The sequence below is a fragment of the Daldinia vernicosa genome (assembly GCF_022497035.1).
Source record: "Daldinia vernicosa strain CBS 139.73 unplaced genomic scaffold F5Y00scaffold_59, whole genome shotgun sequence".
NCBI lineage: Eukaryota > Fungi > Ascomycota > Sordariomycetes > Xylariales > Hypoxylaceae > Daldinia > Daldinia vernicosa.
In genome coordinates, this window is record NW_025953975.1 from 54,817 (window position 1) to 68,571 (window position 13,755).

General features: G+C 47.3%; 5 protein-coding genes across 5 annotated transcripts; 3 read left to right on the forward strand and 2 right to left on the reverse strand.

The window, feature by feature from the left end:
• Positions 1-794: 794 nt before the first annotated feature.
• On the forward strand, positions 795-2,687 carry F5Y00DRAFT_265757 (acid protease; the record flags this gene model as incomplete). Its single annotated transcript, XM_048011834.1, has 8 exons — positions 795-1,227; positions 1,291-1,452; positions 1,527-1,540; positions 1,669-1,738; positions 1,802-1,969; positions 2,021-2,115; positions 2,177-2,324; positions 2,374-2,687. The coding sequence occupies 8 exons, from the start codon at positions 795-797 to the stop codon at positions 2,685-2,687; spliced, it is 1,404 nt and encodes a 467-aa protein (XP_047861151.1).
• A 1,576-nt stretch (positions 2,688-4,263) lies between these two features.
• Positions 4,264-6,839, forward strand: F5Y00DRAFT_246707 (bifunctional 6-phosphofructo-2-kinase/fructose-2,6-bisphosphate 2-phosphatase). The gene is made up of 3 exons (XM_048009200.1): positions 4,264-5,093; positions 5,210-5,913; positions 5,974-6,839. The coding sequence occupies exons 1-3, from the start codon at positions 4,988-4,990 to the stop codon at positions 6,520-6,522; spliced, it is 1,359 nt and encodes a 452-aa protein (XP_047861152.1). The 5' UTR covers positions 4,264-4,987; the 3' UTR covers positions 6,523-6,839.
• Positions 6,840-7,247: 408 nt separating this feature from the next.
• On the reverse strand, positions 7,248-7,942 carry F5Y00DRAFT_265759 (uncharacterized protein; the record flags this gene model as incomplete). Its single annotated transcript, XM_048011835.1, has 2 exons — positions 7,248-7,553; positions 7,715-7,942. 2 exons carry the CDS (start codon positions 7,940-7,942, stop codon positions 7,248-7,250), a joined length of 534 nt encoding a protein of 177 aa, XP_047861153.1.
• A 1,961-nt stretch (positions 7,943-9,903) lies between these two features.
• F5Y00DRAFT_172231 (ATP-dependent RNA helicase HAS1) lies at positions 9,904-12,109 on the forward strand. The gene is made up of 3 exons (XM_048004876.1): positions 9,904-11,186; positions 11,250-11,370; positions 11,422-12,109. The coding sequence occupies exons 1-3, from the start codon at positions 9,973-9,975 to the stop codon at positions 11,914-11,916; spliced, it is 1,830 nt and encodes a 609-aa protein (XP_047861154.1). The 5' UTR covers positions 9,904-9,972; the 3' UTR covers positions 11,917-12,109.
• Position 12,110: 1 nt separating this feature from the next.
• Positions 12,111-13,732, reverse strand: F5Y00DRAFT_172232 (alpha/beta-hydrolase). Its single transcript, XM_048004877.1, has one exon. It carries the CDS (start codon positions 13,143-13,145, stop codon positions 12,192-12,194), a length of 954 nt encoding a protein of 317 aa, XP_047861155.1. The 5' UTR covers positions 13,146-13,732; the 3' UTR covers positions 12,111-12,191.
• Between the last annotated feature and the right edge of the window lie 23 nt (positions 13,733-13,755).

The following is a 13,755-nucleotide window of genomic DNA, read 5'->3' on the forward strand; positions in this document are numbered from 1 at the left end:
CGCGGTGCCAAGATACCCGTAGATCTGGGTAATTTCGGCGTAACCCTTGCTCCGTTTGATCACTATTAATCGGTCATAACGGCAGTTCAAGTTGCCGATCTGCGTTTTCCCACTTTCACGTAGATATATCCTACGTATATCTTTAACATTGAAAGAAAGCATCAACTTACGAGTAGCAATGCCAAACATAACACAAGCGCGACGGAATCTCGAAGGACAACGGTTACATGTATCCTAAAGTATGCTGTAAGATACTACATAGAGACAGATAAGCGAGTGCCTTGTATCCGTGCTACTTGGGTACATATTGGTTCTCTGAATTTGGTCGATATGTGCAACTCAGTCTAGCAAACTTCCAACTACATGGCTATGACTTGGTATTTCTATTATATACCACATCTATACAGACCATATGCGGATAGCGTAGACCAAACAGCTATATGCAAACAAGTCGAAATAACAATAGCGTACCTACATCGTCACTTGCATTATCTCTAACTATGTAATGTATGACCTTATATCTCTGCAGTGACCCGCGTCCAGATCACCCCTGATTTCATTACGGCTTCCTACGTAGGTTACTTCTTACGTCGGTAAGGTCATGTCAAATCATATCATCGTCGAAACGAACGACGGTATAGTGTGTACATGTGCCTAGTCTAAGCACATGTATGTAGGGTCAACTCTGAAGCCCTTGGATCTCTATAAGTCTAAGACAAACTCCACTTAGATGATAGTTTTAACCACAGCTTTAACCTCTTCCATTAGACTCACTTCCTACTTACACTTCTAGCATGGCCCTGCAGTTAACATTCAATATGATGACTCTGGGGACACTCGTCATACTCGGGCTCTTGGTCCCATCTCTAGCTGCTCCTGCTCTTGCCCAACTACCCTCGCTCAATTATACCCAAAGCCTTACGTCTGAGGATTTCATCCACTCGCTCGCTCTTCCTGGGTTCCGGTTCCGTCGTGCCAAACCACTTACTTCAATCCCCATTGATAGAACGGTCCAAAACTATATAGACTTGAGGCGTGTTCCCCACGACGTGCGCAAACCACGCCGCTCCGCGGCAGCCTTGTTTGGTCAAGTCCAGCGTAGTAGTGGTGGGAAAGGGTATGAAAACGTCACAGCTATCAATCACTACGCCGCCGAGTATGCAGTGCAAGCTTCATTCAATGGGCGGCAAATGGACCTTGTTATAGATTCAGGGTCTGCAGATACCTGTAAGTCAACATTGAGAAACCCCATCCATGTGTTAGGCTTTTGACCATAGTTCATATTTAAAGGGGTTATAGGACCCAACTTCAGCTGCAAAGGGAGCCTGAATCAGACCGTATCAGATGATATATGTGCTCTCGGCCCTGCCTTCGCGGGTAACTTCACTGGGGGGGCCATACCCAATATACACTTTGCTATTAAGTACGGGGACGGCGAAAGCGTACAGGGCCGTAAGTAAAACCCAATACGAAATTACAACAGGGAGGTGCTATCGGAAGAAGATAATGCTGACTCTTTAAGATAGTACTGGGGAAAATGGTGAGTAGCCTATGATACATATTGTGGTGTACTAGCGGAGGCTGTCCTGTGCGGATCCAGGCGATGCAAATACGCATATGGACGTATCCACGGGGATAGGCATTGTCTAATTGATCTCTCATTTTTAGGACGTCGAATTCGCAGGAGTAACGGTTTTCGACCAGGAAATTGCAATTGCTAGTCAAGGCACATGGCACGGTTAGTATATGCCCTCATTTCCCGATAATATATTTCTATCAGTATTCTAACTTGAGCTTCTAGGTAATAATGTAACTTCTGGCATCCTTGGGCTCGCCTACCCGTCTCTCACCAACGCCTACTGGGGAGATAACATTTACGACAATAGCCAGTTTCTCTCAGTCCCTTATTCGCCACTTTTTACATCGATGGTCACCGGCGGGTTGACCCAGCCATATTGGACTATTGCTAGTATGACAGTTCCTCTTTCCTGCTCCTCGGAAATTGTTAATAGGATATTAGTGGCTAGAAACTCGTCCCTTGGTTCCGTGAGCATTGGCGGGATGCCGCCGGTAGATATCAGTAAGAGCGATCATGACCAAACCCCTATTATCATTGTAAGTAAACTCATTCCCCACCAAAGCCTTCCATGAGCTGGCATGTATATTGACAAATTAGGCGGATATGATCGATCGAGACAGTACCTCTTGGAAGCCATCTTTCTATACTATCGTACCGACAGCCTTTCAATTCGGGGGAATTACGACGGGTGGACATTATCCGTTCATCTTAGACACTGCTACATCGTTGATCTACCTCCCACCAGGTGAATAAGTTCGATCCAGATGATCAAAGGTGTAGCTAATCTTGTTAAGACCTAGCTGAAATGGTAAATGGGAAGTTCGACCCGCCTGCATCATATCTCTGGAATTACGGTGCATACTTTACAAGCTGCGATGCTACTCCCCCAAGTTTTGGGGTTCAGATTGGAGAGACTACTTTCTGGGTTAATCCCAAGGATCTCCTAAACAAGGAGGAGAGGGACCCTCTAACTAACCTATGCCAAACTGGAATCGCTAATGGAGGCACTGGACCTTACATCTTGGGAATTACGTTTTTGACCAACGTCATTGCGATGATGAATATTGGGTCTGGTAACATTGAGTTCTGGAGCCACCAATTCTATTAAGATTGATAGGAGACAATTCCTATATGTTCGTAAAATGCGGTGCTGGCAGGTATAAGATGGACATGTTGGCCAGGTTCTAGACTGTTAATCATAAATCAAGCTCGCCCGCCATCTGACGGTTCAGCTTCATCAATGAAATAGGAAGAAACTTTATGTAAAAGCTAGTTAGTTAGAAAACTGAGATAAAATATTGCAATGCCATGCTATGCGTATATGTCGGTACCAGGTAGGTATGTATGTGATAAATGGGTATATGGAATAAGTGTAAATCGAGGTCTAGTTACTTTAGAGGGGCTTGTTATAACCGAAATAGGGGTCCCAGAAGGTCGGCACAGGATCCCCCGGAATCCCTGTCGGCTCCTCTAGATCTGCTTGGCTGGGAATCTCCACTCAGGCATTGCACGTGGTGTCGTGAATTCTGCGCGCTATCCTCACCGATAGGAACTCTCCTCGTTGTATCGAAATAGCGTCTTCACCTTCTCTGGCCAGTTTCAGACGGTGAAAGTGATCTAGCAGATCAGGTGAATTCCATCAGACGGATCATGATTTCAAGCCGGCTTCATTCTTCTTTCTGGTTGCTTTAAATACTACATGGTTCTCCGGAATAATTTACGTAAATCCCGCATAGCGAGGTAGATGTTGCAACGGCCAGACAGCATCGATATTAGCGGTCAAGATAAATACCAAGGAAGACTCAAGCGAAGGATCCCAAGGACTACCAGGGCAAAAAAAGACACCTTTATCATAGGTCGGATCTCACGGCGGGAACCCGAACTATACAAAATCGCCACGATGAGGGGCGTCGTTGCAGGGGGCCGAAGAGGTCACGCGTCGAATTTTTCCAAGGTGAGACGATGTGTTTTCTTGACACCGACTTGTTCGCTTCTTTCTACTACGGCCGCCTGGGATTTATACTATGTAATGTAGCGGATAATCAACCCCCGTGACAGTGCGGAGCGGGACCCAATCGCGATTGCGGTTTTGTTACTTTGGTATGGTCCAGTGGTCTGTGTGAAGAGCGGAAGTATGGCCGATTTAGTCAAAGTTGACTTCGAGACTATGTATTATTTCCTCACGTGGAAGACCTTGGTGGTTGGGGTGAAAGGCAATTGCTGTATCGTGGCACCAACCACATGGTGGATGATTTACGCCGGCAGTAATTCTTTCTGCTGAATGCAGGAGTTGTCGGTAATCTTCCCAAGCGGGAAATGAAGAAGATAATGTTTTTCGGGAGTAGTCGGTTGCGGGCGGACGGATTCTTATATTATTATGTTAAGAATAGGCAATTAGGATTCCGGCAAGTTGCCGAGGACTTCATTGAGTTTTATTTGTTCCGATTTTGAAATAAGATAGGGACCTTTGGTAGTTCGTGGCCCCTTCTTGTGTGCCCCGAAGAAGATCGAAAAGAGACATATGGAAATTAATACCAAAGTTGGTTTTAATAGTTCGGTTGATACCTAATGGCTACCTAGAAGCAAGGAGAACTTCTGAGCAAGTCTAAGCAAGTCTAGTGTAAGCTGTAGCTGAAAGGCTATCTTTATGAGCTATCCTTCTTATGGGCTATCTAAAACTCTAAAAGAAAACGGGGTCCCCAGCTCGGCTTATATTCATTTCTGATTGGTTCTCTCGGCTCTCTCCATTGGTCCTTTTGCCCCGCATCCCGATATAAAGTGGATTCTCCCTTAGAATGCGGGGCCCTATTGCCGACTTTTTTATATTTTTCTTGAGCTACCCCAGCTGCCTTGTGTTGCGTTGTAGCACTTGTAGCTGCCTGTCTGTTGTACTTATTAGATGTAATGTGGGAAGTAATGTGGGAGGGTACATTACATGTCCAGATGCCTTGTTAAACCCTGTCGCTGGTTCCTGAGAATCCCGGTGTTGCATCCAATCACGTCTTACTAGTGACGGAATCTCCTGCATCACCGCAACTTTCCTTTCTATCCATGAATCCAGCCCATCGCCTTCTTTCTTCTGGATGCAACACTACACCACCACGCATACATAGCTTTTTAACTACTTGACTACTAAAAAAAAAAGTATTTGAAGAAGACCAACTTGATATAGTTTCTTCTTTACCGGGTTATCTTTCTTAGCACCTGACTAGGATCCATAATCTCATCTCATATCATCCAATTCCTTTTCTCCGATTTCCATTCTTGACCAGAGTTTTCAAATTCGCTTTTCTTGTCCACATTGTCTTACTCGCTATACTTTCTACTACCGATCTTACCTGTTGCCTCACATGCTCCCATTGCTTACACCTGCAATTACAACCTCGCTACATCGGAAAGTTGGAAAACATGGCACCACGCACTAACGGCCGCGTCGTCCAGGTCGAGGACACCAAGATCTGTGTTGTCATGGTTGGCTTGCCTGCACGAGGGAAGAGTTACATAGCACAGAAAGGTAATACATTCATCTTAGCCACACGCCAACACAAACCCCCCTCCCCCTCCCCTCTTACTCTTCGAACTAGTCATTGTAAAATCTTAAATGGCTGACCTGTCTTACTCGTTCTGAAGCCCAGCGTTACCTTCAATGGCTCTCCATCGATGCCAAGACATTCAACGTTGGTAACTACCGACGTCATGACGCTCCTCAACCGCCAGCCGATTTCTTCGCTACTAACAATCCCGATGGAGAACGCAGGCGCCGCGCGGCCGCCGAGGCCGCTATTGCCGACATGATGAGCTGGTTTCGCCAAGGCGGTGTGATCGGAATCCTCGACGCTACCAATTCTACCAAGGAACGCAGGAGATGGGTCCATGACTTATGTACTAAGGAGGGTATCGAAGTTTTGTTCGTTGAATCCAAGTGTGATAACGAGGAACTCATCATGGCCAACATTCGAGATGTCAAGACTACCAGTCCCGATTACAAGGGCCAGGACCCCGAGAAAGCGGCTTTAGATTTTCGCAATCGAATAAAGAACTACGAGAAGGCATATAAGAGCATTGATGCCGACGGTGACGAGGATGAATATACCTACCTCAAGATTATGGATGTTGGGTCTCAGGTTATCATCAACCGTATACAAGATTACCTACAGAGTCGGGTAGTCTACTACCTAATGAACTTGCACATCCGGCCAAGATCGGTGTGGCTCTCGAGGCATGGGGAGTCACTGTACAACCTCTATGGGCGAATCGGTGGCGATGCGGATTTGTCTCCGCGAGGGCATCAATATGCTAAGAAGCTGCCCGAACTCGTTCGTCAGTCCGTCGGTGTAAGTTTATATCTAAATCAAAAGCTTTTACTGGATAGCAAGTCTCACATGGTTTGATAGGGTGACCGCCCCCTCACGGTATGGACCTCGACCCTAACACGCACTATACAAACGGCTCGTTTTCTACCCGACAATTACAACCAGTTGCAGTGGAAAGCATTAGACGAGCTCGATGCGGGTGTCTGTGACGGCATGACATATCAGGAGATCAAGGACGTTTACCCGGAGGATTTCGTCGCGCGCGACGAAGACAAATATAATTACCGCTACCGCGGTGGTGAGTCTTACCGCGACGTTGTTATCCGTCTTGAACCTATTATAATGGAGCTTGAACGATCCGAGGATATCCTAATTGTTACCCACCAAGCCATATTGCGCTGTATATATGCATACTTTATGAAGAAGGACCAGTCTCACAGCCCCTGGATGAACGTCCCACTCCACTGCCTCATCAAGCTCACCCCACGCGCTTATGGCACTGATGAAGAAAGATATCATGCCGATATTCCTGCTGTTAGCACGTGGCGAGGTAAGGGCAGCACCGCTAAGCACGAAGACCCCGTCCCGGAGGCGAACCTAGGTTACACTCCGACGGCAGCAGTCCACTAAGAATTCGCCTCAATGACTTTCGGTATTATGACTATGACGAAAATAAGATAGGTAGGGTAGAGCAGGAAAACTACTACTACTAGATGATCCGGTGGATTGGTTCAAAGGGGCGCATTAACGGATGAATACATTGTTACGGTTCTTGTTTTGGCGACCGGCTTTGTGGATAAAAAGGAACCGCCGCATATTAATATACATAGAGTGGGGTGGGCTGCTTGCATGAAATACGTGTCGGATGTTGTAAATATATTTACAGGCCTTTTTATATATCCCATGGGCACTAGATCATTGATAACTGTCGAAAAATTGGGTTAATAGTGACTCTACTTCATTCCATTCCTTACAGGTGTACGTGATGTTATGTCTTAAGGGGAATACCTACCTACCTGAGGTATATAAATGGGATTATCCTACAATTAAAGTCACATGCGCTCTGTTTCACTGTTACGGTATCTGCATCACGCAATGAGAGCTAAAATGTTCGAGTTGAAGTAAGTTCCGATTGCCTGAGAGGCTGGACGTGAATATGTTGGATACCACGTCAACCCCTTTTGTACCTTAAATTACTTCATTGCTCTTTATACACACCTATGCCTCCAACGCCATCAGATGTGAGAGATACAAGAAATATACATCTCCGCGCGAGAACCCCATCAACACTCGCCAACATTATTTCACCTAATTAATCAAGCACTATCAAGTACTAATTACATACTTCCTAGTAACTAGCAGACGCTGTAGGTGGGTAGACCACCACCCTGGTAGATGAAGCCGGCCTCCCACTGTGGCTCGTCCGGGCTAATGAGGGTGCCGGCTTGGCCGCCGGATACACATAGGGCTTCAGCTGAGGCGAGCTGGCTGCCGACGAAGTTGGTATCGGTCGACAACTGTTGGCATAGGGCACAAAAGAAGCCCCAACACGTCCCGTATTGGAATAATAGGCACGCGTTGGGTGCCACTATGAGGGGTTGATCTAGCGCGAACACTTCATCGATTACGTTGTTGCAGTCGTTGTCACCAGGTGGGGGGTTCTATGGAAAAAGGACAAAATATTAGTAAAGGAATAGGCATAAGTAAGATAAGACAGGTGGATGAAAGACTTGAGCTTCGATGTGGTCTTCTGAAGATGACATCTAACTGTGGTCGACACAATTACCAGGAAAAAAAGGGGGGGAAGAGACGAGGGACGTACCGAGTTCCTGCATTCATAGAAGTCACCAGTGGTGGATTGACGCGACGATAGGACCGAGCTGGCGGGAACTTGCTTCAAGTTCACCTTATCAAGGTGTAGCGACGGCTGGACAGTCTGAATTTCATATACAGGCTGTGGTCGGCGGACTTCTTTTTGGACATGGCTAAACCCGTCTACTGCAGAGGCGGCTAAGCCAGCAATCAGAGTGAAGAAGAAGGTTGACTTCATGATGACAGAAGTTTGTTTGAATTGCGTGATGAGAAGTGATCTACAGAGGCTGATATTCTCCGGGAATGGTGCAACATCTTTCCTAACCAGAAGACTATACGCACACTTCTTATACTGCTTCCCCCACGCACATATCATACGCTTGGCTTGCAGAAAGACGGCAAACAGATAGGATTACACTCCGACTTACGGTAACCTTGAGCCCTAGGACCTGCCGGATGAGGCATTGAACATTCTCGCCTCGGTGGGCAGATGATAGCTCGCGGTCTCGACCTCATCGCAGCTCAGCTCGTGGTTGATCTGGAGACTGGCCATGATGTTCATGACCATGCTTCTTCCCGGTCCTCCCTAGGCAATGGATGTGCCGGCATACCAGTCTAAATCCTGTCATGACCTAAGCCTCGCAACCCTCCAGCATCGTCCAATGATTTCCAACTTTCTCAGCAGCTTGTAAGGCGCCGAGCTCCACCTCAGCCGTGTCCATCACATCCCCATGGCATACCCTTGCGGAGCTCTACCAGAGAATACGCCAAAAGGCCGGACGAGTCCGAGTCTCGACCGCGTGATACGACATGGTCCAAGTAATATCTTGAGCTTATAATCACCTCACAGCTACCATATTGAGAAGCCTCCTCGCAACGGTGTCACATCACATTGCAACGTGGTACCCAGGCCCAAGTCCAATAAGACCAAGACACGGGAGGCGGATACGGAGGAAGAGGGTAGTAGTTCGGCCGATGATGATGAGCCTAGCGCGCCACGAGTACGAGAGTAATGTTGAGGCGGAGAAGGGCAGTGAATAGGGGTAGGTGAAAGATTTTGCTGAGGGGATTAGTCTATCATACCTGCAGAAAAGGAATCTACGAGGACAACATTTCCCGGCAGTACGAATGCATATAATACCTGCAGAATAGCCCGTTACTGGGACTCCCCCAAGCAACCTGGGTAGCGGATATGCTTCCCCATAGTATAATATCTACTAATCTATCTGGCAGAGACGACCAAGCACCTGGGGTACCGAACCCTCAATCTATCTCACGCAAGTCATGGGATATAGGATTGCCAGTTGAACTTGGTGCCGAGAATCTAATTTTAAACAAACCGACGATGCCGCGGCCAGGACTCTGGGGGAAGGCAACTATGAGAATCGATAGGAAAGGCGCGTGAGCGGGTGGTATGGGGTTGAGTCGCGAGCCAGAACGAGGGAGAACAACGTCGACTTTATCCGCGAATTTATCCAGTGCAACGGTATGCAAGCTGTAATGCACCTCAACCCGCAACCCTCGCATTCGAGAAAGGGCATCGAGACAATAAGCGATGGAGTGGGAACAAGTGCCCGGCAGCCTGGAAGGATTTAGTAGGTAATAATATCGAGAGCGAGGACCGGTAGTGCTTTTCATTTATAACACGCTTCTAATATCAGTTGCCGAATCAGCATTGATAGAGAGGTATCCAGGGCCAAGGACGGAAGACGCGGCCTGGGGGTATGAGAGATATACGGGGTGTGATTGTAGTATTGATCTTTATTTATAATAAACTGAGGTGCTAAAAAATAAAAGTAGAAGGGAGGTCGGGTAAAACTTTTGAATAACAGTTATTGAGGCTATCGTGAGCCAGCGTGGATTGATCTCTACATAATATAAGCCTATGTTGTGATTTCGTTCTTTTTTCGGGATAAGGTAGAATAAAAGAAAATGAAAGTATATATCCATATTTTACATTTTACATATTAGTATTTCATAGACAACTTATTATGAAGTATATATTCTTAGCGATGAGATGAATGAAAATATCAGTCGAGATGAGATTCTGGCCTAGTGTACGGATTATGTACGTCCGGACATAGAATTCTGTGCACGGACCACATTATTGAGACTAATAGACCCACTTCTGCTTATCAGAATCTTTTTCAATCGATAAGCAAAAAATTCCTTGAGCGAGAGGAACGACGGGTAAAAGTACCTAGACAGCCCACTTCTCAAGCTCAACTTCTCAAGCAACATTTATTCGCAACGTTCATTCGCAACACCATGGAGTCGGCAAAGTATGCAAAAAAGCGAAAGTTCAAGGACGCCAATGGCTCCAAAAGCACCGAGTTAAAGTCCAAGGCGCTTCCCGTCAAGGCACCCAAATCCAAGAAGCTAAAGCGAGCTGCACCCGAGATTGCTGCTGAATCCTCGAACGACGACTCTGAAGCCGAAGATGACACCCAAGAACAAGAGCAAGATTCGGATGACAGTGGGAAAGAGGATGGTCAGGGCGAGGAAGAAATAGAAGAAGAAGATGCGAAAGAAACATCTGAATTGAATAAGAGGGTGGAAGCAGCGAACGCCGAGGACGAGGACGATGGCCAAAATCCTCAAAACACAGATTTGCCTGCCGACAGCGCCATCGCCGCCCTTCAGACTGCAATCGGTTCCGATGCGCAAAACTTTGCCGACTTAAACTTGTCAGAAAAGACCACCAAGGCCATCAAGGAAGATATGGGCTTCGAAAAGATGACAACGATTCAACGGAAAGCAATCCCACCTTTACTAGCTGGTCGCGACGTGCTCGGTGCTGCAAAGACGGGTAGTGGAAAGACTTTGGCCTTCTTAATCCCAGCGGTGGAAATGCTAAGCGCACTGCGATTCAAACCACGAAACGGAACCGGCGTTATCGTCGTCTCTCCTACAAGAGAGTTGGCCCTGCAAATTTTCGGAGTTGCCCGCGAATTGATGGCGCATCACTCCCAGACATATGGCATAGTTATTGGAGGCGCAAACCGCAGGGCAGAGGCCGAAAAGCTATCCAAGGGAGTGAATCTCATCATTGCGACCCCCGGGAGACTCCTGGATCACCTACAAAATACCCCCTTTGTCTTCAAGAATCTGAAGTCTCTGATTATAGACGAGGCGGATCGTATATTGGAAATAGGTTTCGAAGATGAAATGCGTCAAATCATCAAGATCCTACCCAGCGAAGGCAGGCAGACCATGCTCTTCTCCGCGACGCAAACTACCAAGGTTGAAGATCTCGCCAGGATTTCTCTTCGACCAGGTCCCCTCTACATTAACGTCGATGAAGAGAGTACCAGCTCTACCGTTGCGGGACTAGAGCAAGGATATGTTACCTGCGAAGCTGATAAGCGATTCCTTCTTCTTTTCTCGTTTCTGAAGCGGAACCTGAAGAAGAAGGTTATCGTGTTTTTCTCCAGCTGTGCCAGTGTCAATTACTACGCTGAGCTTCTAAATTACATCGATCTGTAAGTCCTCTGTTCCCAGTACCGCGCCTCGATACGTTCATAGATACTAACAACATTTGGCAGGCCCTGTCTATCTCTCCACGGCAAGCAGAAGCAACAAAAGCGGACAAACACTTTCTTTGAATTCTGTAACGCTAAGACTGGTATCCTTCTATGTACGGACGTTGCCGCTCGTGGTCTAGATGTAAGTAGTCGAAGTAAACCTTGCAGTGACATGTCACTAACTAGAGACTAGATCCCAGCAGTCGACTACATCGTTCAATTTGATCCCCCCGATGATCCCCGCGACTACATCCATCGGGTTGGTCGAACTGCACGTGGCGCAAATTCCAAAGGTCGCAGTCTCCTCTTCTTGCAACCCCATGAGCTTGGCTTCTTGTCTCACTTGAAAGAGGCTCGCGTGCCTGTGCTCGAGTACGAATTCCCAGCGAAGAAAATTCTAAACGTCTCTTCGCAACTAGAAAAACTCATCTCGCAGAACTACTATCTCAATCAGAGCGCCAAGGATGGTTATCGGTCATATCTGCACGCTTACGCAAGCCATAGCTTGCGTTCTGTTTTTGATATAAACAAGTTAGATTTGGTAAAGGTCGCTAGAAGTTTCGGCTTCTCTACGCCTCCGCGAATCGACCTCACGTTAGGCGCGAGTATGAGCAGGGATAAGAAGGTGCAAGGAAGGAGGGCATATGGCAGCCAGCCAAGGCAAGCCCAGAAGTTCAAGAAGCGATAGTGATAGTACTGGTCTGTGAAGTTATAATTGTGGAGTTTTGGTTGTGCTTTGATAATATACCAGCTTCTGTTACTTAGCCCCTTTATACGGAAATAGACGCTATGATCATGCAAAGTCGAATGCAGTCAGATCCCACTAACCTAGTATTTGGTGTTTATTCGGCTACAACCTGTGTATTCACGATTATCAACATATCGTATGAACCGTAACAAAATAAATATACTGTGTATCATATTATATTTCATGGGATCCTCGATGCCTTGCCAGCAAATATCTTATTTAGTAGCGCGTGACTGACAGAACTCAGCGACCTGTACGCCCCAAGCTTCCTCCTTCTCAATTCCCGTACTCAAGCCTAACTGAGGGCTGATATGATTGTGCCCGTCCAGGATATCGTAAGTGATATCAGCTTTCGTCCACTCCTTTTTGAACTGCTGCGCCGACTCATATATAAGCTCGGGGTCCAGTTCGCTGACGAGGATACTAATCTTAACACCGGGTAGAACCGGCTCCGAGCCCTTCTTTTTCTCCTTGTCCAGAATACCAAGGGACGAGTTCTCCCAGATCTTGCCCTCCCCTAAGTACGCTCGTAGAATCGCATTGTCATCGCCGCCCCAATGGAACGGCACGCCGAGCAGTACCACGCCCCTGAGTAGTACGCCCGGGCCCTTTCGCTCCTCGGACACAACCGCTTCCCTGGACTCTTTAAACCCCGGGTCCAGGAGGTACGTCGTAACGTGGATACCTCCAGCAGAATTACCCAGCAGAAATAAGTCAATAGACTCATACCCCTCCTGCTTCGTCAACTCCTTCGCGATCCAATCAATGACAAGCTTCACGTCCTCGCCACCGGAGGGATACTTGGCGCCGTGAGAAATGAGCCGGTAGTCCGGGACGATAACGGTAAAGCCGTAGCGGGAAGCGAAGAAGTGGCCCACGTTCTTAAACACCAAGCCGTGGGCATACTCGTCGTTTATCTTACCGCCGCCAACGAACCCGCCTCCGTATAGAAAGACGAACACGGGCTTCGCGCGGAACTGCGGCGCCGCTTTGGCCTGGTCCGGGAAGTAGACGTCTAGCTGCTGTCGCGGAGTGCTCCCGTACTTGTGCGTCTCGCGTCGCGTAGACTTGATCTCGGTCTCCTTCGCGAGGACGAGCGGCGCATACGCTGCGAACGTAGGAAGTAGCAAATCATCGATTCCGCGGCCGAGCGGTCGCAGCTTATCCATTGTGCGTGAGGTAAGTAGGTATATCTAAACCAACTACCTAAATTACCGCGAAATGTGGTGGTTTTTCAGGGTCCAACAGGTTAGAAAGATGGTTGGTGGAGAGTTTAAGACGACGACGTGCCCCGGTCCAGATCGAATGGATAATATCGATCTCTACCGTAGCATTCGGTGGATTCTTTGCATATGGGATGCGGGGAACGACCATGCAGCCCATAAACCCATAAACCCGGCATCAACATCTAACGGTTATTCCTCCATTGATCCTAGCGAGACGGGAAGCTGGACGTTGTCGTACGGTGACTTTCGGCATTTCTGTCCTATAGAGGCCAAGACAAATAGTTACCGAGCGGACTTACATAGTCATAGTCATAGCCATATGTAATAGCTATGAGACGAGGCCGCGCTAGACTTGATTCTATTGTTATTATTGGGCCACGTTATACCCCTTTTGTTTGCTATCGGTGTCAATGGAGATACATAACTTCTAATAGTTAAAGCAAACTCTAGTACTCGGCACTTAACTCAAGTTAGGAGCGTATAAAAAAGGGGCGTTTTATTTATTTATCTATTTATTTACTATATGTCGCAAAAGGCGACGCCGCCACTTGCA

Excerpts from the sequence above, each read along its gene's own strand:
- F5Y00DRAFT_246707 (XM_048009200.1), top strand. The coding sequence starts at position 4,988 with ATGGCACCACGCACTAACGGCCGCGTCGTCCAGGTCGAGGACACCAAG. Across the intron at positions 5,094-5,209 it reads GAGTTACATAGCACAGAAAG|CCCAGCGTTACCTTCAATGG; the intron begins GTAATACATTCA and ends CTCGTTCTGAAG. Across the intron at positions 5,914-5,973 it reads TCGTTCGTCAGTCCGTCGGT|GGTGACCGCCCCCTCACGGT; the intron begins GTAAGTTTATAT and ends ATGGTTTGATAG.
- F5Y00DRAFT_172231 (XM_048004876.1), top strand. The coding sequence starts at position 9,973 with ATGGAGTCGGCAAAGTATGCAAAAAAGCGAAAGTTCAAGGACGCCAAT. Across the intron at positions 11,187-11,249 it reads CTTCTAAATTACATCGATCT|GCCCTGTCTATCTCTCCACG; the intron begins GTAAGTCCTCTG and ends AACATTTGGCAG. Across the intron at positions 11,371-11,421 it reads TTGCCGCTCGTGGTCTAGAT|ATCCCAGCAGTCGACTACAT; the intron begins GTAAGTAGTCGA and ends ACTAGAGACTAG.
- F5Y00DRAFT_172232 (XM_048004877.1), bottom strand. The coding sequence starts at position 13,145 with ATGGATAAGCTGCGACCGCTCGGCCGCGGAATCGATGATTTGCTACTT.